Below are 25,943 nucleotides of genomic sequence, written 5' to 3'. Positions count from 1 at the left end.
AAGTTCATGGAGGGTAGGTTGATCATTGGCTATTAACTAAGATGGTCAAGGATGCAACTCCATGCTCTGGGTGTCCCTACACCTCCAAATGCCAGAAGCTGGGACTAGACAATGGACTGGCTCACTCAAAATTGCCCCGTTGTGTTCATTCTCACTGAAGCCTTTGGCACTGGCCCCTGTCAGAAGACAGAATAGTGGGCTAGATGGACCACTGGGCTGACCTAATACGGCTGTTCTTATGTAAAGAAAATATTGAAGGTTTTTACATTTGAAGTTGCAACACAAAGAGTTAATATAGTAGCTGATCCCTTTCCCTCCTGTCTTTAGGCAAAACATCCATTGAAACCATTGGTGTTTTTTGCTTGAGTAAGGGCTGATTATGGATTTGAGGACTAGCACCTTTTTTACTTTACCTTCCCACTTTGGACATTGGCATCAACTCTGTCGTGAGAGACTCATTGCCCAGGATTTAGCTTAAAAACAAACAAAAATCCACCACACCCTTTTTCTAATTTAAAATTAAATATGTAACAGTATAAAGGAGATTTTAAAATCTGTGTTAGCCCTTTAAATGTATGGAGGTAAACCCCCTCTTAATCAGACCACAAACAAAAAACATTATTTGGAAAAAGTTTGAGAAAAATGAATATAGACCATAAAGGACCAATAAAGAACAAAATCAAATTTTTGTTTTATGATTTGCAAATCATCATTCAGATAAGTAAATGTTATGCTTCACAAGTTTTGCAATGCCCCTTTAAAAATAATCTAAGGCATCTCTACTACAGTTCAAAACTATTTTGAGAAACAGATTGAAGAAACAACTAGTTTTTTCCATCAATTACAGCATATTGGGAATTTAAAAAAAAGTATTTTCACTCAAGTTACAGAAAGCTCTTGCAGAAATAACTTTTGCAGCCAAACTACAAACATTAGTGAGAGATATGTAGGTCCATTTGAAGGACACAGACACCCCAGAAAAATAGTGCATTCTCTAAATACACACGATCACTTAAAACAAAAAGAAAAAGTAACCCACAACTCCAGTCAGCACTTGTCCCAATTTTAAATTAGAAATAATTTGGTCTGTTAATTATTCCTTAATTATTCCTGCCTTTCTTTGTTAGCTCTGCCTGGTTGGAGATTTTATTTTTAGAACCAGAGTAGTCACTTTTTGTACGTAAATTTTGGGAGATGTTTGTATATATGGATTCATAGATATTTTAGGTCAGAAGAGATTGTTAGGTCAGAAGTATTGAAATTTCCCCAGAACATTTCTAATAGGGTAGGAAAAATTTAAATAATGTGTTTAGAGAGGTCCTATTCATCCAAGTACTGGAAAGGAAAAAATGGACAATTAAAAGACAGGTTAGTCTTTTGTAATCTTTTCTTCCAATTAATTGTTTTGCGCACCCCAGAAAGTATAAATAGCCATTTACCACATACATATTGTTTGCCACCAAAACTCAAAATGTAGCACTTCACTTTAAATGTGACACCATGATCTCTTCTAAGTACAGAAGACACTGTTGTTAGCATAGCTATGTGGAATATTGCAGGATGAGTCTTTAATCGCTCCCACTGCACTTTTTAAATAAAATAAAATAAAATCCTACCAACCCACTTTCTATAAAGTGCAAGAACTGCAATGTGATGTGGAGATGCACTTGCCATATGTGGTGCTCCAAAAAGACTCTGAGATGCTGTGGCCATGTGCCACGTACTGGTCTTCTAGGCTTTGCCAGTGCAATGTTGGCATCCTGCTGTTGCTTTGGTGACAGCATGGTCTCAGCTCTTTAAACTGTTTGTGTTTAGTTGTTCCTTTGGCATGCTCCCAATGTTTTCCAGAGCAGTGCAAGCAAGAGAAGGGAAATGACCATTTTTAATGATTTATAAACGTAACTAAACCTGAATGGATTTTCATGGGACAAGGTAAAGGTATTTCTCTAGCTTGGGGACTTTCTCTCTGCCAGATTTAAAAGGTCCTGCTGCAGACTATGAAGATGTTAGAGAATCCCAAAAAAGGATGTGTGCACTTTTAATAATGGAAAGTGTTAGGTAACCTAACTTAGAAACACATGAATCACTAGGCTGCATCAGACCAAAAGTCCATCTAGTTCAGTATCTTTTTGATGGTGGTCAGCCCCAGATGCTTTAAAAGAAGGTACAAGATTCCTGTTGCAGGCAGATGTGGGAAAACCTGCCCTGCACATAAGGTTTCATCCTAATAATTAAAGATTGGCTTAAGCCCTGAAGCATGAGTTTTAATATCCCTTCCAAAACTTTGTTAGCAATAACTATTATAGTTCTGCATATTATTGTTATCCACATAAGTATCCAGTCCTTTTTTGAATGAGATACTCCCAGTTCCCCAAATTGTATGAGAAGCCTGTACCCTAAGGTAATCTTCGTTGGCTTAACATGAATTGGACTACTTGATGGAGTAATGATACCCCTATGAATAAAGGTTGCTGTTTGAGGGCAGAGGATATTTTCCCTTTGAATATGTCCAAAAGGGATATGGACATGATTTCATTCATCTTATCTGTTTGTTTGGATAGTGATTGTTGGGATATAGCTGGCTGCTAAACAAAACAGTAAACACCCAAATAACGTAAGTGTTGTGGCCAGATTAAAGCAACCACTCTTCTAAGGAGGAGGCGTGGGGGGGCAGGTGGGAAGAGCCTTCAGTGAAAGGACTGGTAAGACAGGGAGATCTAAATGGCCAAAGATGAAGTGACCCAAATAGACAGACCTTACACTAAGTCTTGTCAACAGAGAGCTCAATGCCTGTACTTTTCTTGTAGGCAAATCCCAAATAAAAGTGCTTCTCTCTGAGAATAATCTGCTAAAACACAATGGGGCCCAGGATTTGTATTATCAAGGGCTATGTCACCTGTGTATCTGACCCAGCCTTGCCTATATTGCAGGGTGAACACCAAAGTCCACTGCTCAGTGCCTATGTAAGGGTAGGGCCTTGTGGATCTCTCCTGTGTGTGGATTTATTGGCCAAAGCCTCCTTTGTGGAAAAATGCCCTTTTTTGCCTCACATTCCTCTGTGGAGACTCAGCCCAAATTTTCCATGATGGCTAACATCAATTTGGCTCAACTGGGGTTAGTAATGTTGGGTAGGGTTACCCGATAGCAAGTGTGAAAAATCGGGACGGGGTGGGAGAGTACTAGTCACCTGTATAAAACAAAGCCCTGGATATTGGGCCTGTCCCTATAAAATCAGGATATCTAGTCACTCTAATGTTGGGAGAGGTAATGTAGATGCTGGACAGATGCTGCAAGTATTTTGAATACTATGTTAATTAGACCTGCTACACGACAATATTTAAAATGCCTGCAGGTGCCGTCTACTATAGGGCTTCTTTCTTTGCTGAACAAGCAACGGTGAGAAACAGAAATTGTCCCCAGTGTCGATGAAGCTTTAGGCCGTGAACAGCTCATCCTTTTACCCCCAAATAATCCTTGTAAAGGTTTGACCCATAAGGCGAGTAAAACCTATGGTTTCTTTCTATGGTTTGCGATGGTTATATGGGAATCCAATGACAACTGCGCTATGTAAGTCCATGTACGAAAAATAAAAGAGGAATCTGTCCAGCTGGGCATTGATCGAGTTTTTAAACCGTCTGGGTTTTTCCTGAACAGAGACCAAACTATCATTATTTATCATGGAAAAGCACTTGTGTGTTCTTAGGTAGTATTCTGACATATTGTGAAGTGGGGAAAAATGTGAAGTTTTTGATGGAGGAAGAAAGAGAACACCAAAAATCTTGTTACATTCCTTTTTGTATTATTAAAAAGCACAGCTCATACCCTTGGGATCATTTTGCAGATAACTGGCTATTACACAGAAAGACGAGGGAGAAATGTCTCATTTTGAAAGAGTTAGCCTCAGCCTGCTTCCACAGAAGTAATGTGAGTTTGAATCCTTAATTTTTTAACCTCTGACCATTGAAAGTTGTTGTTTGGAACATTAGATTTGCTAATAGTGGAAAAAACACATGCTGGCAGAAGGTGGGCTTTTGCTGTGAAAAATGTCAATACATTCTAGAAAATAATGTTTTTGGTACTGACAGATTTTAAGTATAACGTTTCCCCCCTTTACACCTGGCTAAGGATAAAGTTCTAGACTTCATTCATCTTCACTGTAAGCCACTTTCATATGCTTTAGCATATGTAAATACTGTAACCTGCAGATTTACTTAATTTCTGCCACTTGAACATGGGCATTTATCTATGAATGCAGCAATGAGATGTGTTCAATATACTGACTTGACAGCTTTCATTTAGTCTAACTGTACTTTGAAAGATAGTTATGCTTCATAGTATACCCCATTAAGGTTTTATTTCCACTGAAATTGTGTATCTATGGTTTACTTTCAGAAAACTGTTACATTTTATTCTTTGCTTCATACCACACTAGCTACCCATAAACTATTACATCTATTTTCTTTTGGTAGATCTGACTGGCTATTTTTCAAATGAATGAAATGTATACAGTCAGATTAAAAAACATCTTTTTAAAGATTCATGAACAATAAAATAGGCAATAATATTATATTTATGATGGCTGGAAAAATACATATTTATACCTACAACTTAGGTTAGCTTGCTGTGTTTGTTCACTAGTCCTGATTTTTATTCAAAGGAATTAGGGTTTCTGACTCTACTGCATACACAAGATACTTGAAATATATAATCTCATCTATCCATTTTTTTTCAGTTTTATGGTATGTAGATTTTAGCACTTGAGGACAGTATGTGTAGAAGGGTGATCAGAGACTGAGGATAAATATAGTTATGAGCCATAAAGTTTAGGCTGGGATGCATAGTTCCTCCTATTCTCATCCAGCATATCTTTGCCTGTTTGGAAGATGTCTTTGGAGAATGTATGAAGTTTGGCACAGATCCATATGCTATATTCAGTATGTTCTCTTCACCACTTAAAAACCTTTGTTATTTTTTTCTGTGTCCAGAATACATATTTGCTGAAATAGCCTGAAGGTGTGGTGCAAATGATGCAAAGTCAGAAAATGCTTTACTTTTTATTTTTCTTTATCATGCATAGCATTGCAAATCTGGGTATGATTCACCTCCTTCAACAGTGGGATCTATATGAGTTTCCCAAATTTGTTTAGATAAAACATTAATTTTATTCCTATGCATTTGTTATGAACATAGGCATATCTCTAACACTAAACACATGATTCTACAGCATTCATTGACCAGGCCTTACTTTCCTCACTTTTGAAATGTCTTCACTCAGTGTCTGAGCTGGAGAAATCTATTATGCATGTCTTAGAGAATCAGGTATTGATAGAAGCAATAGTCTGGCAAAGAACATTTAATCGTGAGACAAGCTAAATGAAGATAGGTTATGCCGCTTCTCTCCTCCTTCCTTCTACTCCTCCCATACATTGAATAATTACATTTTTACATTGTGCCATGTCATGCCAGGAAAGTGAGGAAGAATAACCATATATATTGTCAGACTAAATTTGAATCGAAATGTTGAGGTGGGAAAAAGTCACAGAATAAGCAGCAACATAAAATTACAAAAAGGTGTTAATTAGAAAGGTGAAAGGGTTGCCAGTACACCTACAACCATATGTGAGCTCAGCTAATGATTGGTTTTAAGCATTAGCTCAAAATAGACAAGTACTTTTTGAAGCTTTGTTGAGATTTTAAATTATCTTTAGCATAGTACCATCTATTATTTTAATGCTGTTCTCAAACTCTCATTCTATCGGTGTTGTAGTTAAAATATGCAGGGCTGTGCTTGCTCACAGTACAAATGATGGGCAATCACGGCTAATATTTTAACTGATATGTCCTAAGAGGAATCACCTAGTTAATAATGTAAAATTAATGCATATGTACCAGTGTTTATATAAATGTTCTATGCTGATCATATCTTGTACAAATGCACCATATCTCATAAGCTGATACAAATCAGTAGGGCTTTATTATCTTACTACTGTATTACTAGCCCTGCTAAAATTCTGAACCATCATAAATATTTAACTCCAAAACATTAAATGATACAAGTTCTCTTTAACTTCATTATCAACCATATATCTAATGTTATGATGGAGAAATAATTTTGTTTGCAGCTGGGAATCTGATGGAGGATTAGTATAATACTCTGTTATCCACATTGTAGAGATTTTTGTTGTTCTGTGGCCCATGGGGTAGCTGAGAAACCTCATGTAACTCAGGCAAGCTCCCAAGGGCAGTCACTGGGAGCCGTTGCAATCCCAGAACAGCGCAGGATCAGGAGGGCTTAAAGCCATCTTAGCCTGCCCTCCTGTCGGGCTGTGAATTTTGTGCTGTGCTCTTAGAGACACACCGACACACCATGAAATCTCACCTGGAGAGTTTTTGACAGTCGTTTTATAGGTTGTTCAATCCAGATATACAGTACTGATTCCTAAACTTGATCTTTAAACAAACCATTCTACCTCTACAGTGTATTAGTCGTTAAAATAAATGTTGAACTACTTTTGAAAATTAGGCTGTTGAAAGCTTGCTGCGCACCTGAAACTTTACAACCAAAGAGGAATTTGCATGCACAAATTGGGTAAGTGTGTATCTATCTGACTGCCTTATGTGCTCAAGACCTCTTTGTAAATACAAATTGGATGTGCACCTAATTTTGGGAGTGCAGTTTCAGAGTCAGCTTCTGAAAATTTGTCACTGAGAGTTTAATCTATTTAATGAGTAAGTTTAATTATGGACTGAGAAAAAAAATCACAGTCTGGGGATAATGCATTTGAATTTACTGACCTCAGAAAGAATGAGGTGGATGACCTCAATTAGGAAGCACTCAATTTATGTTCATTGTGTCTGTGTTACTGTAGTGTAGTAACTGAGCCCATTGAAATGTAAGACAATATGACAGGCTCCTTAAATAGAGTGGGCAAACACCCATTTTCAAAAGCCTCCTAACAGAATGATTTTGAATGTGTAGAAATCATCCATGTTTAAGCTACAATGTGGGTTTAGTTTCTTTTTTATGTAATTTCCTAGAGGATACAAAGTGAAAAACAGTTTAATTCCATTTGGACATCTACTCTTTCTGAAACAATATGCATCAACAGCAATGTCATATTATTTTCCTGTTTCTTCAAAAGCATTGTGGTGGGTTTTTTTGGTACATATAAATGAAACAATTAAAATGTTTCATTGTGCAGATCCTTACAAGTTTGGTTCAAAGGTGTATGCTATTTAAAGAGACTGATATTATTAGGATTGCTCTCTTTAGAGAAAAGAAAACACAATAGAGACATGAAAGAGGGTGTGTTACACGTGTAATACTTGTGTCCATTTTTTGCACCTTTCTCTGATGTAGGACTCTGCCAGAGACAGGATACTGACTAGATGGACTACTTGCTTAGTGCAGTATGGTCATTCCTACATTTGAATCTCATTGCAACCTCTTAAGGAAGTTGTATGTTCTGGTCTTCATGGATTCACATGGGATTTGCTTAGATTTATTCAAAGTAGAAATGGGAGCAAGGACCATATTAGAGATCCACATTTGACTTGCCCCATCTGAGTTACCTCAGGGAATACAGATTTTACTGAAAGTATAGCAGGAAAAGCAGCTGGAAAAGTGTGCTGATATCCTGATAAAACATAAGCTCTTCAAAAGCTTCAGAAGGCAGATCAAAGGCACTGCAAAATCCTGGTTGATCATCACTGGTGCAAGAATACCGGTTAAATTTAAGCCACAGCTGATTCAATGTTCAGGTCACATCTTCCATATAGATCTGTATAGAGAATGCATTTTAAATAGGAGAAAGACTAATGACCTATTCTGCAATTCACATTCATAAAAAATAATATTTACATGCTTTCATCCATTGATTTCAACTCACTTTACAAATGAGGTTGGTATCATTATCCCCATTTTACAGACTAAAGAACTGAGGCACAGGGAGCAGAAATAACTTACACGAGGTCCAGCTAGTCAGTGGCAGATAGGTGGGAATAGATCCCAGGTCTCAAGTCCAGTGCTATGTCCACTAGGCCATGTTGCCACTTTTGAATAATCCTTACTGAAGCAAGTAGTTCTGTTGATTTTGATGGGAGTATTCACATGAGTAAGGATTAATTACACGAATAAGGGCTGCAGACTCTGGCCCTTTCAGATCAATAAGGTTTCTCAATTGTTTCTAAGTAATTAAACACAGACTTTTTGTTTTGTTCCAGTCTATTGGTGGCTGTTCTATAAGTATTAGGTTTTTGATTAATTCTCTAAGGCCAGATATTTTGTTTGAAGCTCATAAACGTGGACTTATCTTGTGAATATGATTTCTGAATTCAACCCTATAATTCATGCTGCTCATTCCTCTATTGCACCAAGTTCTACGTGGATAATATATTCATATAGGGTTTCTGATGTCACTCACTTTCTCCAAAACGAGTAGTAGTTTATTGCTCCAGGTATTTTTACTGTGTTTTATGACTGTATTCAGGAGCCATGCTTATCTGATTGGTCAGAGGGGAACAGGTCATAGTGGCTGTCATTGCAATAAATGGAAGGATATTGTTATGGAAGAAGAGCAGAGGGCTGCAGTATAATATAGAGCAGTAGGAGAGATTTTTAACACATTGCCTTGTAACAGAGGGAAGGATTATGAGTTTGTAAATTCATTTATAAACTGCTTCACATTAAAGGATTTGTTAGGTTTTAGTCATCTTGTTGGCTTCAATAAGACACAAATGTCTAACTCTTGCAAACAAACACACACAAAATGATTGGAAATATAAGGGGAAAAAAACATAAATATATCTTAATACATAACTTTAAGCTCTTTGGAGCAGGTACCAGGTCTTGGCTTGCTATGTAAAATCTCTGCATACCTGTGTACTATTTACAAGTGTTTATTATTAATAAAGAGAAAGTTTATTTGCTTTTATGATATTATTAAATACATATTTACCTGACATAGATCCTGCCATAACAGCCGTCCATCCAAGGATCTGAAAGCACTGAATTGAAAGACCAAAACCAACTTTTATTCTTGATCAGCAGCTGCTTTGCAAATGTGCAAGCCAGAGTTGCATTATACGTTTATAGGTATTGTGAGGACACTTCATTCTGAATATGCCTTTTCAGTATGAAACGTCTGACAACTCTCATTTTTATTGTATCTTATAGTTATGATTTCTCCCCTGCCTATTTCTCTCTGGGGCAGATAAAAAGCTCTTATGAGCTGTGTGGACAGTACTAATTACTGTGATTATTGTCACCTCAGTAATTCACTATTACAGTTTTTCACTCTAGGAAGAGGGAGGCAGAGGAGAATTTATACATATACATAGTTTCGTAGCTGGACCAGTATTAATGAAAGTGGTGTTCCATTTTAGCTTGCCACAATTATGCTAGAGTATGAAGCTTGACTTATATACCAGGAGGTGGTTTCTTTTTTTAGATTCTCTGGAGGTTTTCTGTTGGTTAAAAAAGAAAAGTGCACTTTGGGGCATATTTGTGTGGGACATTCTGCTTCAAGGTTAATGCCACAGACATTTTGTATGTGAGAGAAAGCTAAGTAGAATGAATTATTTGTTCCTATTACACGGTGAATAAATTGTACTATCATGGTAGAAAGGCATGTAAATTTTGTCAAGGTCCTGTTAACCAGAATAATAGTTTCTAATGCACCACACTCACTAGTTGTCAGATCATTTCAGGATGGTAAGGTTAGTGGTGCACCACTATCTCATAACAGCTCTATTATGATCTATTACTGTATCTGTCTATTACAGTTGCTTCTCCATTATAGCTAGCATTCCACAGCTAATCTCCATTGGACAATCCCATGGCTACTCTAGCATCTAACAATGCTATATTTAAGTTGAAATAAAAATTGCAAAGCAAGACAATTCAGACAAGGCAAACTACTGATAAAGGAAATGAAGAGAAAATGAACTCCCTGTTAATCTCCCCTCCTCTTCTTCCCACGCTTTGTCATCCCATTTCTTCCCTGTTCATCTCCTCATCAACATCTTGTCCTGTCTTACTCCTGTCTCATCGGAGACTAGAAGTTCCTCACTGCAGGGACCTTGTCTATCTGAATATATAAAAGAGGCCATGCACAATAAACCATAGTACCATATAAATAACAAGTAGTAATGTGGAAATGATTTTCTATCATTTCTGGCATATAATTTAAGTGTTTAAACTTAATTTTCCTAAAACATCAGCTAATTAGTCTAGACTGTTGGGGAGATGTATGTGAAGTAAGCAAAGAATGCTATATACATGAAAAGTACAAAATCAAGGTAAGCAACAAACTGTGTAATATCTTAATGTCTCAATGAATATTTTCCTTTGTATGAGACAAACTGACAGTTACTTCACTTGTAAGTGCAGATCAGCACTTTTGCTGGATAGGTATGCACCCGAATATACTGAAGGCAAAACATTACATATAAATAATAATTTTAGAGAAACATGAAGCTCTTCTTTCTCCACTGAAATCTGGGTGTTTTTGAGTTGCAGGGGGATGGACGAGTATATTGATTGGGATCCAAACCTGGACCCAAATCTAAATTTCACACCTGGTCCCTATTTATGGGATAGTTTAACTAAAATCCAGGCTCCCAATAGACATGAAATTTTGAGGTGGTGTGGAAGGGAATAACTGGATTCAATAACCAGATCTAAATTTTCGTGAGGAGTTGTACATATTGTAATACTATGGTCTACATTTTCATCAGCCCTCTTTAACTGTGTCTGCAAAATATGTGGGATGCATCCATTTTGAATATGCAAAACAAATATTAGTGCACCCAAAACTATCTTCAGACATAAATGGCACTTTTTCTATGAGCACACACACTTACCAGGTCACACTCAGGAGGTAACATATATTCAGCATAGTGTGCCAACTTGCTACAATAAATAAAAACTGTTAAACATCCAAAACATATAAAAATGCCAAGGCAGCTGGTTGATGTAGGAAAAAGGGTGGAGGAGCCAGATAATGTGGAACCAATTTTGATCATAATTAAAGAAAAAAGAAATCTTTTGAGGTGGAGAAAAAATGATTTTGGGCCAGTTTTTCCAAAGCGCTCAGCATCTAGGAATTCCCCTTTGGAACAAAAGAAGCAGCAGGCATGGAATACCTTTGGAAATCTGGCCACTTCATTTAGATGCGTCAATTACTATTATTTACATGGTGGTAGTTCCTAGGAGTTCTGTTCATGTACCAAGACCAAGCACTGTACAAACATAGAACAGCAAAGAGCTTAAATAGGAGCATGGCTTTTTTTTTTTTTTTTTTTTTTTTTTTTTTAAACAGTTCATTCCTAGTTGTGAGTGCTGAGCACCTGAGGTGTTTTTACAGTTGGGAGACAGGCTGTTTACTTGATCTCTCAATATCAGTCTTAGTCTCTAGAGCCAAGCTTAGTCATGGCCTAGTGTCCTATTGACCTTACATGTGCTGACAGGCATGTAATTTGTGAGCTCACGTAGAGGGATGAGATTTATCCTGTAGAACAAACTGAAAACATTCATATGTGAATGAACAGAATATCATCATGTACTTGGTTTGTGTTCTTAGTATTTATATTTTTGCTGTTGAAGATAATTTATGGTTTAGTAAATCCTCCTCCCAATTTAGCTTCTCACTGAGTTTGATCTTGTTTATATTTGTATTCCTGTACCTTGTGAAATCTGTCCATTTCCCATTGTGATTGTAGATGATTGTGTGAGGTCTCTAATTCTCTATTATGAATTCACTGCAAAGATAAAATAGGCTGTGATGTGAGCAAGCAGGATCTTCTTTGAACACAAATAGCTTCAGTAATTGGCAAACACGGTGAGAAAAAGCAAGGGAAAAAACATGTGAACTATAAATAGATTAATGGTTTTTTGAAAGTTTTCCGTTATATGATGGTCCTTAGGTCCTTCTTTAAATGTGTGACTTTTCTTTAGTGGATTTTCCCTCACTCTAATTTTCACTTAGGGCAACTAGACCTCCATATATAAACAGTAGTAGGCCAGGGGCTGTGCAGAACAGGTGACATTTTGTGTGCATGTAGAATGTTATACTAACTTTTTTTAGCAGTTGGGTTTTTTTCTGGATTTTAATCATCAGAATTCTGTTCTTTGGACCAAAAATCCACTTGTAGCCTGAAATGCTGTGCTAAGTGATATAAGAGTAAAAATCCTATTGAAAGACATTGAGGGGATCTGCTGCTATGTCATTTAGGTGCTTTGGAAAATCCCTCCATATTTTCTTTTTTGAGAAATGCCAATAGCACAACATCTCAGGCCACAAGTATGACTGATTTTCATAAGACTTGTGCTGCAAAGTCACTTAGATAAGTCTTGTAAATCCCGCTCAAAACTGCTAACTTTAGCAATTTTTGGCATTTGGAGAGATGATAAGGAGGAGTAGAGCAAGGTGTGGTCAAAATGTATCTATGTTATTTTTTTTACCCATTTCCACAGAGTGTCAGGGGCATATAAGTGGCCACGGAGAGCAACAGAGATACTCTGGCACCATGGGGGGTCAATACTAGTGGTGTGTGTATATATATATATATATATATATTTCTTCCCTCATTTAGTCAGTTAATCTAAGAGGTTAAGCCATGGCCAGCTACAAGGGGAGCAGCAGCTGAACTGGCCCTGCTCTTACTCAGAATGATTGGGCATTGAAGAGCTGGAATGGGCTTTGGAGGTCCATTCGTGGGCCATACATAATTTGAGGCCTAATCCAAAGCCCAGTGAAATCAATGGAAAGACTCTGTGAAATCAGTGGAAACAGTGGGGAAGTTCCTGAAGACTGGAAGGAAACTAATGTTGTGTCAACATTTAAAAAGGTAAAAGGGATGAACAGGGTAATTATAGGCCTTTCAGTCTGACATTGATCCCGGGCAAGATGATGGGGCAGCTGATACGGGAGTCGACTACTAAAGAATTAAAGGAGGGTAATGTAATTAATACTAATCAACATAGGTTTATGGAAAACCGATCCTGTCAAACTAACTTGATATCTTTTTTTCTATGAGATGACAAGTTTGGTTGAGAAAGTTAAGTGTTGACGTAATATATTTAAACTTCTGTAAGGCAGCTCATTTAGTGCTGCATGACATTTTGATTAAAAAAACTAAAACAGTATAAAATTAGCATTGCACATGTTAAATGGATTAAAATTGCCTCACTGATCGGTCTCAAAATATAATTGTAAATGGGGAATAATCGCGTGGTGTGTTTCCAGTTGATTCTGCAGGGATAAGTTCTTGGTCCTACACTATTTAACATTTTTATTAATGACCTGGAAGAAAACATAAAATCATCACTGACGAAGTTTCCAGACTGCACACAAATTAGAAGAATAGTCAATAATGAGGACAATACGTCACTGATTCAGAGCAATCTGGATCGCTTGACAAACTGGGTGCAAGCAAACAATAAGCATTTTGACATGACTAGGTATATACAGCTAGGAACAAAGAATGTGGGCCCGATTTACATGATGAGAGACTCAATCCTGGGAACTCTTAAAAATATTCAGGGTTGGTATTAATGTCATCCCTGAACATCTAAACAGTGGATTCTCAAGTAGGAATGTTTTACCTCTGTATTTGGCATTGGTGTAACCACTACTAGGATATGGTGTCCACAATTCAAGAAGGTTGTTGATAAATTGGAGAGGGTTCAGAGAAGAGCCCCAAGAATAATTAAAGGATTAGAAAACATGTCTTACAGTGAGAGACTTTAGCTTATCAGAGAAAAGGTTAATGAGTGACTTGAGTACAGACTGTAAGGACCTACATGGGGAACAAATATTTGATAATGGGTTCTTCAGTCTAGCAGAGAAAGGGATAACACATTTCAATGTTTGGAAGTTGAACCTAGGCAAATTCAGACTGGAAATAAGGCGTAAATATTTAACAGTGAAGGTAATCAGACACGGAAACAATTTACCAAGGGTCCTGGTTGATTCTCCAGAAGTGGCAATACTTAAATCAAGATTGGATGCGTTTCTAAAAGATCTGCTCTTGGAATTATTTTGGAGGTTCTATGGCCTGTGCTGTTCAGGAGCTCAGATTAGAGGACTGCAATGGACCGTTCTGGCCTTGGAATCTATGTATCTTGGAAACTCTGAATACTCAGTGGCTGTTAGGTCTGGCCATTCTGTTTTTACTCTGTCCTTACTCAGGCAGAGTTCACACTGGTGAAAGTTTTTTCTCCTGATTAAGAATCGGTAAAAACTGAGGAAGGCCTTGAGGATTTGACCCACAGAAAATAACTGGTGCAAAACTTCAAATAATATTAATGCAAGGAAATGAAATGATTATATACAATTCACAGGATGCTAAAGCTGTTTCTTATGCAATTAGAGAAATAAACTGTAAACAAAGAATAGTTGTACTACTGATGATTAAGTCCTGACATGACAAATTTCTACATGAATAAAATCCAAAACTAAATTGACTCATGGCTGTTAGTCATGCATCACTTCAGTTTTACAGTCAAGTGAAAATTCTGCACTGTCCTCTTACTTTGGAAAGGAAATTTATTGGCAGGGTTGTGTGATTCACGAAGATGGATGCTGCATTTCCCAATAAGAGGAGCTCAAGAGACTTTATCAAATTATTTTTTCTATTGTCATGAAACCATATCATTAAAACTTCATAGGAGGTTGAAAGTGAAATTACAGCAAACTGTGAACTTAATAATACTCCACTAGGAGCTCATTAATATCTCAACAGGTACACTCATGCATTATCTTAATTGTGCATGATCCTCAGTGAAAATGCCTTTTTTGAAGTTTTGTGACAACTGTTCTTTGTCAGGTGCCATCGTTTTATTAAACTTTTACTGTGTGAGTAAGTAAAGGGATGGCATAGTTCAATCCCATGTAAAGTAGCATAATAGTAACACTTTTTTTAATGCCACCATTTATATGTGTGGCTCTTTGCAGAATGGAACAGACGAAAGGAGTGAGAGGAAAAACGGGAGAGAGCGAGTGAAGTTGTGGGGTTATGCAGAATCTAGATGGTGCATGTCAGGAACGGTAAATCAGAAGTTCCTAATTTGTATTCTGTGAGCCCTTGCTGATGCTCCACAGAATGCTTCCTTATCTCCTGGTACTGGCTCTCTTCCTTGTTTCAAGCTGAGAGATACAGAACAGAAGGGAGGGGGAGATGAAAAGAAGAGGAAAAGTGAACCCTTACCAGACTAAAAACCATTAAAAAATACATGAATACTTTCCTCATATTGGTTTACCATGTATGCAGTTCCATAGTTGCCACACGGCTGCTAAATTATGGGAACTAATAGCACAAGAGACTTGTGTTACTAAGATATGGACTGTATGATGAAAATTCTTAGTAACCCCACTGAATGAATGCATTTAATTCACTTTAATAAAATGAATACATTTTAGGGGATCATACTGTGCAAAAAATTGCTTGATGTATTGAATAGATGTCTCCCCTTGCTTATTCTCGAATGTGCAGGAGTACATTTCAGACCTCCGGATAATCTGTGTACGTATAACACAATGATTGTGCATGTTGGTCACCAAGGATTGAATTATGCTCCTTGATGTCAGAGCTGTGCCAGACAATAGGATAGGAGGTGCACTGCTAAACAGGTGTGGTTGGAGGCACTTTAGGAAGCATGTTGAACAAGTAGGACCGGTGTAGTGTAGTTAAAAAGCACTTTTGTCCCTGGCACTTTGTACTCTAGTGCACTGTCAGGTAAAATGGCTGTCTCCTGCATATAGATGTGGGTGAAGGAAGGTGTATTCTACATAAATTTCTCCCTATAGCTTAGCCACGTAGAGTCAACTTTGGGTCAAGTTTGTATTTCATTTCTTTTAGTTGCAGTTCTGCTTTTAGAGGAGGTTTTAGTTTCAAATAGTAGCTTTAGTAGATCATGGAAAGCATCTAATTCCACTGAGTGGTTTTATTCCTAGAATGTTCTCTGTACAAGCTTTCATTGTGCCCGTTATAGAAAATATCCTATGGTGCTTAGTGTGTTCAATGAACCCGCTTCTCAAATAAAACAACCAAGAGTTGTAAAGGGATCTAGTAGAGTTATTCTTCATTAAAGGAAAAAATGAAACAGACTCACACTAATGTGCAATATCAAAAAAAAATTACAACTCTTAATTAATCATTGACTAATGCAATGTAATCAATTGCAAATGTCCTTTGTTTTAAGCAGAATATCATTTATGAGGAACATGTAAACCACTTCTATGTCATGTCCAATGTAATACCTCTAACAGAATGATTTTATAACAATCTGACACTTCATGGTGGACTTGATTAGCATTTCTCAAATTTTTGAAATCTTGGTCCCCTTCAGAAAAATGAAATCAGTTGCATCTCCCCGGCCACCTTGCAACATGATGTTGATAAAGGCTTCTGTGTCTTATTGTACACACCACAGCCAGACCCTTGTGCCTCCTATACACACTTTGGGAAATACTGGGTTAGATTGTGCTTGTCTGTTGCAGAGGTTCACACTGAGGAATATGGAGGAAGGTATAATGAGTCTCTCTCCTCCCTTCCTTCCGCTACCCCCCATGCTTTTCCAGACTCTATAAAGACCAGCGAGAACTGACATCCTTGTGTTTGCGGAGCAGAAGTCTGCTACCAAGATGCTAGGGCTGCTTGCGTGGAAAACAGAATTTTCATCCCCTGGGAAATATTCACTTTTCAAAATTAGTTTCTGTTCTGAATCAGAATGGAAAGTCAAAATACCAAAAAAAGGGTAATGGAACAAAACATTGTGAAAAGTGTCCAAAATGACACAATGAAAAGTTTTGATGTTTTTGATCAAAATGAACCAAATTGTCATTTTGAATTGACCTTTTGGCATGAAATGTTTTGGTTTTTAAACCAATAAGAAAGACATTTACCATCATAATGAAGTGAATTACTATCCCTTTGTTTCAAAATAGCTGTTTAAAACTGTAACTTTTGGTTCACAGTTTCTTGCCAGAGAATTGAGATTTGTCATTGGAACTGACATTTTTTATGCAAGCTTAAAATGAAAAAAGATTCTAGTTGTTCTTGTTAAATTAAGTAATATGTAGAGGAAGAGGAAAGAAATGAAGAGTAGTTCTTTATTTATTTGATAAATATGCAATATTTGATCTCTTCTTAGAAGAGTTCTGGTTGAGAATCCCTGAAGTTAGCTAAGCTGACACATACCATATAGATTTAAACTTGAACTCTCATGCTGGGATGGTGTTACATATACATTAAACAGAGCTTATAAAATAGATTTATGAGCCTTTTTTGTGAATTATCTATGATACATTTGTGTTTAAACAAATAGTCCTCCCTTCAGTCTCTCCTCTCTTGCTACTTTAATCCTTCAGAGAGGAGACTGTAATGCTGGATTTGTTGACATCCCAATCATTCCCAGGGCAGCAGGGTGTGATGTTTCAAACTTAGGATCACTGCACAATCAAACAAAGAACGAATATGGATTAGAGAGAGAAAACTCTAGTTCTAACACAGATGTTTTAAAAAGGAAAGTATGGGGGAGTAGTGCTGAGTTTTTAGGTATCTAGATTGGTCAAGATATACAAAAGCTTTTCCTTTGATTTTCAGGTAGAAACTAGTGCATGTTAATTACCACCAGCTGATGGCATAGGTGAATAATGTTGGTGGTCTCCAAGTGTCTACATCATAAAACATGATCAGAACTGACACTTATTAATATGATTGTAGGTGGTTTCAGCAATTAGGACTGATAGGATCCTAGAGAATAAATGCTCTCATTTCTAAATGTTGTCCCTAATGATCAAGATTCATTAACCGCAGTGTTGCAGTATTGCTTACACTGCCACTCTCTGAGTCATCCTGTATTATATATGGGGATAAATAGGAAACTTTGGATGGTAGGACTGGAAAGTGAGTATCTTTCCTGAACACTAAATGCACATTTTACAAACTTTGAACACTGTGAACCTTTTACAGGAAGTGAAATGGCCATTATTGGAATGTTACATCTGAATCCCCTTGATTTTCTATGGGCATGTAGAGCTGAATTTCAGGATTCATGGGTGAAATTAAGGCCCTACTGATGTCAATGAGAACATTCCCATTGACTACTGTGGGGCCATGTTTCTATCCCATATATATATTATTCCTACACTGCTTCCAAATCCATAACATGCACCTTTTTCGTTCTGGTTTAGGCATGGTTGAAACTCACAATATTTTAGCCCAAGATGGTAGAGAATGGTTCATTTCATGACAGCTTTGCTATTTTTATCTGCAATCTGATGTGGACAGGCTCACTGAATCCAGATGTGAAATCTACATTTGAATTGGCCTCAGACTAGAATCTTAGACTCATTCTAATGTGAATCCAGACACTACCTTCTGGGACCATCTACAGTGAGGAAAAAATATATTACAAATTGTCATTAAAACTTCAAAATAAACTGAAATAGTGCTTCAAGCTTGTGAGCCTAAAGAGTTTAAATATTTCTTACATAAGACTTTATTTTTCCATCTTAGTATCACCCTCACACAAAACAGCAAAATACCACACAAGGACCCATATGGCAGAGGGTTCCCCATTTCAGATAATGGGTGATGTGTCCACATAGCTGAAGCCAGAATGTGGTCCATAAATATATCAACAGTTTTCCATGGGAAAAATATTTGAATAGCAGTGAGCATCTAATGTTATTCCAGGGATAATTTGTTATTCTCAAGAGTTCTGTTTTGTCTGGTTTATACCTGTCACATTTTTAATTATTTGATATCTTAATGAGAGAGGCCTGAAAACTAACGAAAAAAGAAATAATATATCCTGTAGGTTTCAGCTGACTTGAGCAGATGTTCAATTTGTACATCTGGGATGCTGACTGTGTGCAGGGAAAGGAGCATGGGAATAGCAACATCCTTCGGAGGTACCAGAAGTGGAATGGAAGCTCTGATGTATTGTACAAAGTTGAATTGCAATGTTTTCAGTGAATATTACACCTGGCTTTTATTTTTTTTCTCCTGCTTTGTAAAAAAAATCTTTCTAAAGTTAATGTCATTGTACAAGATTCTTAGACATTCTGAAGGAAACTATATGAAGGACAGGGTTGGTTTTAATGTTGTAACTGCTAAATGCAGATTGAAACAGACAGAAAACATTTTAAGCATGAGAAAAATGAAAGATTTAAAAGACAAAATATTTTTTTTAAATAAGCATTGGGCAAAATTCAGTGGAAATTTTGCTCCCTATAGAAGTGAAAAATGTATCCTTCGATTTTAGTTCATAAACATTTATTGCCAATGTGATACATACTTTAGGATTCACATATATACATATGTAAAATACACTTTTCAACTTTTGTGTTTTTACATTAATGGCAGTCAGCCCCATTGCACAGTTGCTTAATCTAATTAGTAGTATGTTTATAATGCCATACAATTGTCCTTTGTTACCTGTGTTCTCCAGGTACCATCCTATTAGGATGAAAATTGAGCTGATACCCAACCAGATAAATCTTTTTAGCAGCATTTTACAGATTGGGAGAGAAAAATCCCTCTTAATAAACCAAAAAAGAGTACGCTGGTCACCTTTAAAAATTTGCCAATAGTTATAAGTGTAAGAATACTATCAGTTTAGATACTTGGAGTAATCATAAGGATGCAGATCTTCCAGGGTAAATTGTCATAGCTCCAGTGACTTAAATGAAGCTATGACAATTTATTTCAGCTTATTTCACTTGTAGGTATCTCCTATAGTAAGCATAAGGAATTCTGCTGAAACTGATGTAATAGATCTATTGATCCCAGGAAAACCTGGCAAGTTTTATGTATGACCGCTACCTGTAGCATCCTGCCTCTCAACATGCTAAATCTCAGATTTTTTTTTAAACTAGCCTTTTAAAGTGCCTGCTGACAACTCAAAATGACAGACAAAAGAGAAATGAAAGGCAGAATGCTACGATGGGTTCATTTCTCTAACAGAGATAGCAATTTCTATAACCCCAGTTGAAAGTTTAAGCATTTTTGTAGGTTAATAATGTATAGCAATGAAGAGAGAGATTACACCAGGGACCTGATCTGGCAAACACTTTGCACACAGAGTCCTTACAGATTTCAGTGGGAGCATAGGTAGCATCAGGCCCAATGTTTTAAGGAATGGAACTAAATGGCTCCATAATAAGTGATATTCCTCATAATGGGCTACATTATAGAGGTATTTGAAGCCTCTCTAGATATTTCTATTAAAGCATCTTTAGATATTATATGTTCCAGCAATTGTTGGGATTTGTAACACTTTATGTAGTTTCAGTAAATGTATATATCTGCCGAGCTATTTTCTTACTGTGTTGTTGTCTTTCAATAATTATATATAGGCATATTTGGGCCCTTATTCTGTAAGATTCCATTGATCTCAGTGGGAGTTGAAGGAATTGAGGCCTTTTCAGGATTGAGCCCCGGATTATATAGTAATGTTCCCTCCTTTGAGAAGGAGAGAAGAGCAATACGTATTAGTAGGAATAATTTTGTAAAGATAGAAGATGACTCCCAGAGCATACAGAAGATACCTGTACTGTAGCATGAAATATTGATGTTTCCACAGGCTGAAACCCTCTTAAATTTATTAGCAAACTTGGGCATGTGGTGAGTCCTTCTCTCTGTTTCTCAACTGAACTTCAGGATCACAAAACACCAGATACTAATAAAATCTGATTTCTAGTAAAAAGGACATATACACAGATGTTTTCTGTTCACTACTATGTTTGGCTGGAGTAGCCTTAAGGGAACAAATAAATATTTTGATTTCAAATAGCTTAATCCCAAAAGATACAGGAACTCAGACAGGAGTTTGCAACAATAGTTACTTTTAAATTGTTCTATTCTGGCTTTCTTAGAAATGAGCCGTTTTTTTTAACTGGGAGCTAGAGATCATAGCTTATTAAAAAATGTCACACTTTAAACTGCCACCAGAGGAGAGAATAAAACTATCAACACTAGACCAGAATATCTAGGGCCTGATTTTGAAAACATCAGGTGCAAAACTGTGTGCAATTGCATGCACAATTTGTGCATACTAATGTACCTCCATGTACAAATTGATATCTGTAGATGTAAATGAACAGTTATATGAACAATCAGCTGTTTGTATATGCTACACTTGATATCCACAGGCAATAATACTAATTTGGCATGCAAATTAGTCACTTAATAGCACAACTGACATTTCTGAATATCAGTCCCTTAAAGGTGCAAGACAGAGAGAAAACTGAAAATATTTTAATTCACTGATGACTTTTCTTGTAATTTATTCACTCCTGAAGTAATTTGAGAGTTGGATTATTTGCCTTGCACAGAGGTACTGAAGAAAAAAGGAAATAACAGGTGGATATATATGGCAGGCGAATAGAGGTTCAGCTGAAACTAATGCTAGAAATGTGGTGAATTTATGAACATATTTACCAATAGCTTTTTTTCCCTACAGATTCCCCAGATCAGTTACGCCTCCACTGCACCAGAGTTAAGTGATGATAGGCGCTACGATTTCTTCTCACGAGTGGTGCCTCCAGATTCCTTTCAAGCACAGGCGATGGTTGACATCGTAAAAGCTTTGGGGTGGAATTACGTGTCAACTGTGGCTTCTGAAGGAAATTATGGAGAAAAAGGAGTGGAGTCCTTCATGCAGATTTCCAGAGAGGCAGGTAAGCAAAGAAAGGACTGTATGGTGTGGATAGATATTTATGTATCACACCTTGTTTTACTATTCTTCTCTGAACAGAAATTGGAGTCTAAAGTTGTTCTATTTATAGTTTTTCAGCAATGGCTCCATGTACTCTCACTCTTAAACTGCTCATGGGGTTCCAGAAACAAAGCACTTGAGGGTTTGAACAGTTTTCATGCACTGTTGGAGGAAAATATAAAATTCTGAATTGCTCACAGCTTCTAGCATTCCAGTGTAAAATATTATATTAAGATGACATGGTACAAGACAGATTTTTGAAATACTGAGCTTTTATCTCTACACAACTAGAAGTTCTTTGAAAGCAGAAAATTATTAGACATTGACTCATGTCATACTATACCTGTCCACCTTTCAAGCAGTTATGAGATATTGTATCAGTTTTCTTCTTCATCATTTCTCTTGGCAAATTCATTGAGGAAATTCATTCTCCTTTACTTGAAGGGAGGAAGCTTACTGGCCTGGGAGAGAGATCAAACACATTTATTCAAGAAAAATACTTCAGGGCATAGGAGTATTTGGGGTCCTGGACATGTCATGTTTTTTGGTGCTAGGATTGCCTATGACTTCAGTGGCTGATGAACTCACATTCCCAAAAGTCCAGCCTTCAAAATAAATATTTCCAGGGTGGATGTCACTATAATGGAATATGTCTATTGGGTAATACTGATGTTCTAAGCAAAGAGGGAAATATAGTGTCTCACTGGCTTAGATTTTCCCAGAAAAGCTGGGAATCTGGGAGGCATCTGTTGGCACAGGAAAACGAATCCCCCACAAGTTAATTTATTGAAAGTCATTGCTTCTGGTATTTCTTCGCTGAAGTATTTGAGATACTTCATGTGCCAGTTAGGGGTAAGGTACTCAGAATATGTATTGTAGTGGTTTATATAAAATTCACCACTATAGATATATGCTTATATAGCTTGGAAAAGGATAACATGTTTAAAAGAACTGAATGTTTCACTATGAACGTTGCATTATTTTTTATCAAAGCAGTTTCTGGCCCTACCATCCTTAAACAAGTAAAACTTCCATTGACTTGAATTCGAGTAGACTGCAAGACTGGAATCATAATTCTCTCTCCATATTATTAAGGAGAAAGCATTCTCAAATGTAAAGATTATAGTGCGGTTTAAAGTGCTCTCAAAGAACATTTGAGGTTTGCATTCTCCATTATTATAAAACTGGTTCAGAAGCATACATCATGCTTTTGCAGATTGTCTGTATTATCCGCAAGCTGGAGAGCATTAGCCTGTTCACTCACTCCCCAAACTGTCATTGAGTAAGTCACTGCATCTCATTTCTCAGCATAATCCATGTAAGAATTGCAGAGGTGATGATGCTGCACTTTGAAAAAGGGAGCCTTAGAAAGAGGAGTCTGGAATTGTTTCATTGTGTTGATATTACAGAAGAAGATGGATTTTGCATAAATTCCTCTGTTCATTTGAATGCATATTTATGTGGTATTAAATAAAACTATTTTGGATTTAATACCACAGGAAGTGACAATATGCCAATATTCATTATAATTTAAAATTCAAAGGCATCACAAACATTTTTGCAAAATAACACTGAGCATGTCTTTTCCACATGAAGGACAAGCTGTAGTTCTGTAATAATTTTATGCTTTAGGTGTTCTACAGAAATAACTTAGTCAAGAGAGTTGTTCATGCAATCAACATGAAACTAAATGTCTCAAAAAAAAAAACTAAAAATAAAGCCGGATAACTGCATAGTTAACCTGTTAAAACCAATGTGAAATGCCTGATAATGTAGGTTACTCTTATAGCAGCAAGAAGCTGGCAAGTATAGTGCGTAAACTTCCTTTAATATAAGCAGCTAGTCTTGTCTCAGAACTCATACTATATAATCTTTAGTGCTACCTCAAATGCTGTGCGGCATCTTTCTCTTCTTAAGATTGCACTGAACTGATACGTGTTGCACTGACACAGCGTGGGTGGCATTCTGAGTGTATTTAACACGTCTCAACCATTTCCCTAGCTTCTTTTAAAAGTTTAGCATGAACGGGAAATCCTAGGTGGTCCCGTTTCCTACATATTTTACAAAGATGACAACCACATTTTCAGGTATTGTTTCTGGATACAGATATTGAAATTAATCACAGAAATAAGATGCAATGAAATAGATGCTACCCACCTGCCTCAGTGGGTGGAAAATGTGATGGTACTGGCAATGACTGGGACAACCCTGGTGAGAAGGGGAAGGAGAGTACATGCGGGGATGGCACTGCCCTCTCTAGAGGTTCTATCCACCCATTGACCAGTTGATGGAGGGGTAATCTGAGGAGAGTCTATCCCAAGTTAAAGAGTAGGAGTTCTATAACCCCTGTACCAATTAACCAATTAAAAATGGCTCGTATGCAGGAGTATGGATGAAAGGGGGGCAGTGCTCCTCCTTTGTGTTAAGGGTGAGAGCTGTAATCCATTGCTATGTCTGTCCTCATACACTGCCATGTCCAAATCAAGGATTTTATTTTTTTACCTCAGGGATCAATTGAAGCTATATCATAAGCCCTGTTATGGGGCACTGGGTAGCTGAATTGACTGGAAAGCACAATGTGATCTGTCTTCTGATTCACCTGTAGATTGAGAGATACACACCCTATACCTGTTCCCAAGCTCGCTGGTGCCGCTGGACTGGCCAGGGCACCAGGGGGCCAAGCAAAGGCTCCGCCTATCCCCATCCACAGGCACAGAATGGACATAGTGGTTTTGTGGAGGTCACTCTCCTCTCTGTGCTGCTACATGTGGTATGGATGCAAAACAGTCCCTTACTCCTCAGTAGCTACACAGAATGGGCCAAATTAGCTGTAGGTCTATGTGTACGTAATTCACTCCCTCTAGTGGTTTACCTTTAGGATAGTGTGTAAAACATACATGTTTATCCAGGCTTTTGGCTGATTATTGTGATATCAGGGTATGACCCCTCTGAAGAGGTGATCAAAGGAAGTAATTGTATTCAGTCTCCCAATTGGATGATTTTTTTTTTTTTGTATCTGTTAGTTTGAACTACGTAGAAGGCACTCAGGTGAACAGAAGTGAAGACATACCTCATGACGAAACAGGTCACTGTAATAAAAAAGCACTGAAAAAACAGTAAATAGTGAGAGACACATCTTGGTATAGAGAGGCCATCACAAGGCAAATGCCCTTAGGACAGTAAGTATGTTTGAATGTGACCAAATATCCATGGCCTGAATAGAGAAGATCATGTGTAATATCTTCAAAGACACAGTCAATCATGGCTAGAATATGTGATCCCATGATAACAATGAGATGCAAAGTCCTGTTCAGGCAAGAAGGAAAGAGAGGAAGGGACGCTGTTGGATTACTCCTGGGGCTGTTGTATGAGGGGAGTGCCATTGTTCCCTGGGGCACTGATCTGAAAAGGCCAGCGAGCTGAAACTGCAGGTGGGAAACACTTTGAAAAGCTAATGTTGCAAGGAAGAGAATATGCCACCACGATGGGATGAGGATTTAGGCCAAGTTTTTTTTCCCTGGCCCCTTTTTAAAAATCTCTGGTTCCTGGAAAAACTGGAACGTTTCAGGGTTACCTATTCTTTTCCAACCCAACTGTTATAAAAGGGACACATCTCTTGGGAAGAGGGATGGTTGCCTAAATAGAATGCTAGTTATAGTTTGCCCCATTCTCTAGTCAGTTACTCTAGTCAGTTACTAAGATGAGGAATATTGATTGGGATGGTTTACATTATGTTTACTGAACTTAATCATTTCTTATGATTTGGCCTTATTCCCCAACTGCATATCTAACTTATGTGAAATTAGTGCAACTACATGCTCAAATCAGGGGTTTGCGCGCCCCCAAAATGGCAGTGAGACGTACAACAGATTCATTACACAAACAACGGGCCTGCACACACTTAGGATATTTATATTTTAAACTCTTTGGAGAGATGCTCTCTTTTTGTTCTGTTTGTACAGCACCTTGCATAATAGGGCCAGGGGCTATGACTAGGGCTCTTACACTATGTTAATTTAAAAAAACAATAATAATACTGTTCATTCAGATTAGTCATTCATGCACGTTTAAAAATCAGGTACCCAATATATCAATAAATGCATTAGTAAATAAAGATGGATATATGTATAAATCTTTGCCTAAATGTGTTTTCAGCAGTAGAGCAAACTGTGTACCTCACAATTACATCCATATAGAGACCCAGATTCTCAGTCCC

General features: G+C 37.3%; 1 protein-coding gene across 2 annotated transcripts in view; it reads left to right on the top strand.

The window, feature by feature from the left end:
• GRM7 (glutamate metabotropic receptor 7) overlaps positions 1-25,943 on the top strand; it is a 428,551-nt gene that overhangs the window by 126,486 nt on the left and 276,122 nt on the right. For both annotated transcript variants that reach the window (XM_067544398.1, XM_067544399.1), the window contains exon 2: positions 21,473-21,689. In XM_067544398.1, the coding sequence (XP_067400499.1) occupies positions 21,473-21,689 (217 nt within the window). The remainder of the gene's footprint in view (positions 1-21,472; positions 21,690-25,943) is intronic.

This window comes from Emydura macquarii, unplaced genomic scaffold, assembly GCF_026122565.2.
Source record: "Emydura macquarii macquarii isolate MOO-44397 ecotype Brisbane River unplaced genomic scaffold, CSIRO-AGI_Emac_v2 contig_968, whole genome shotgun sequence".
Lineage (NCBI taxonomy): Eukaryota > Metazoa > Chordata > Testudines > Chelidae > Emydura > Emydura macquarii.
Note: the sequence above shows the minus strand (reverse complement) of the source record. Positions and strands in the feature narration are given on the sequence as shown.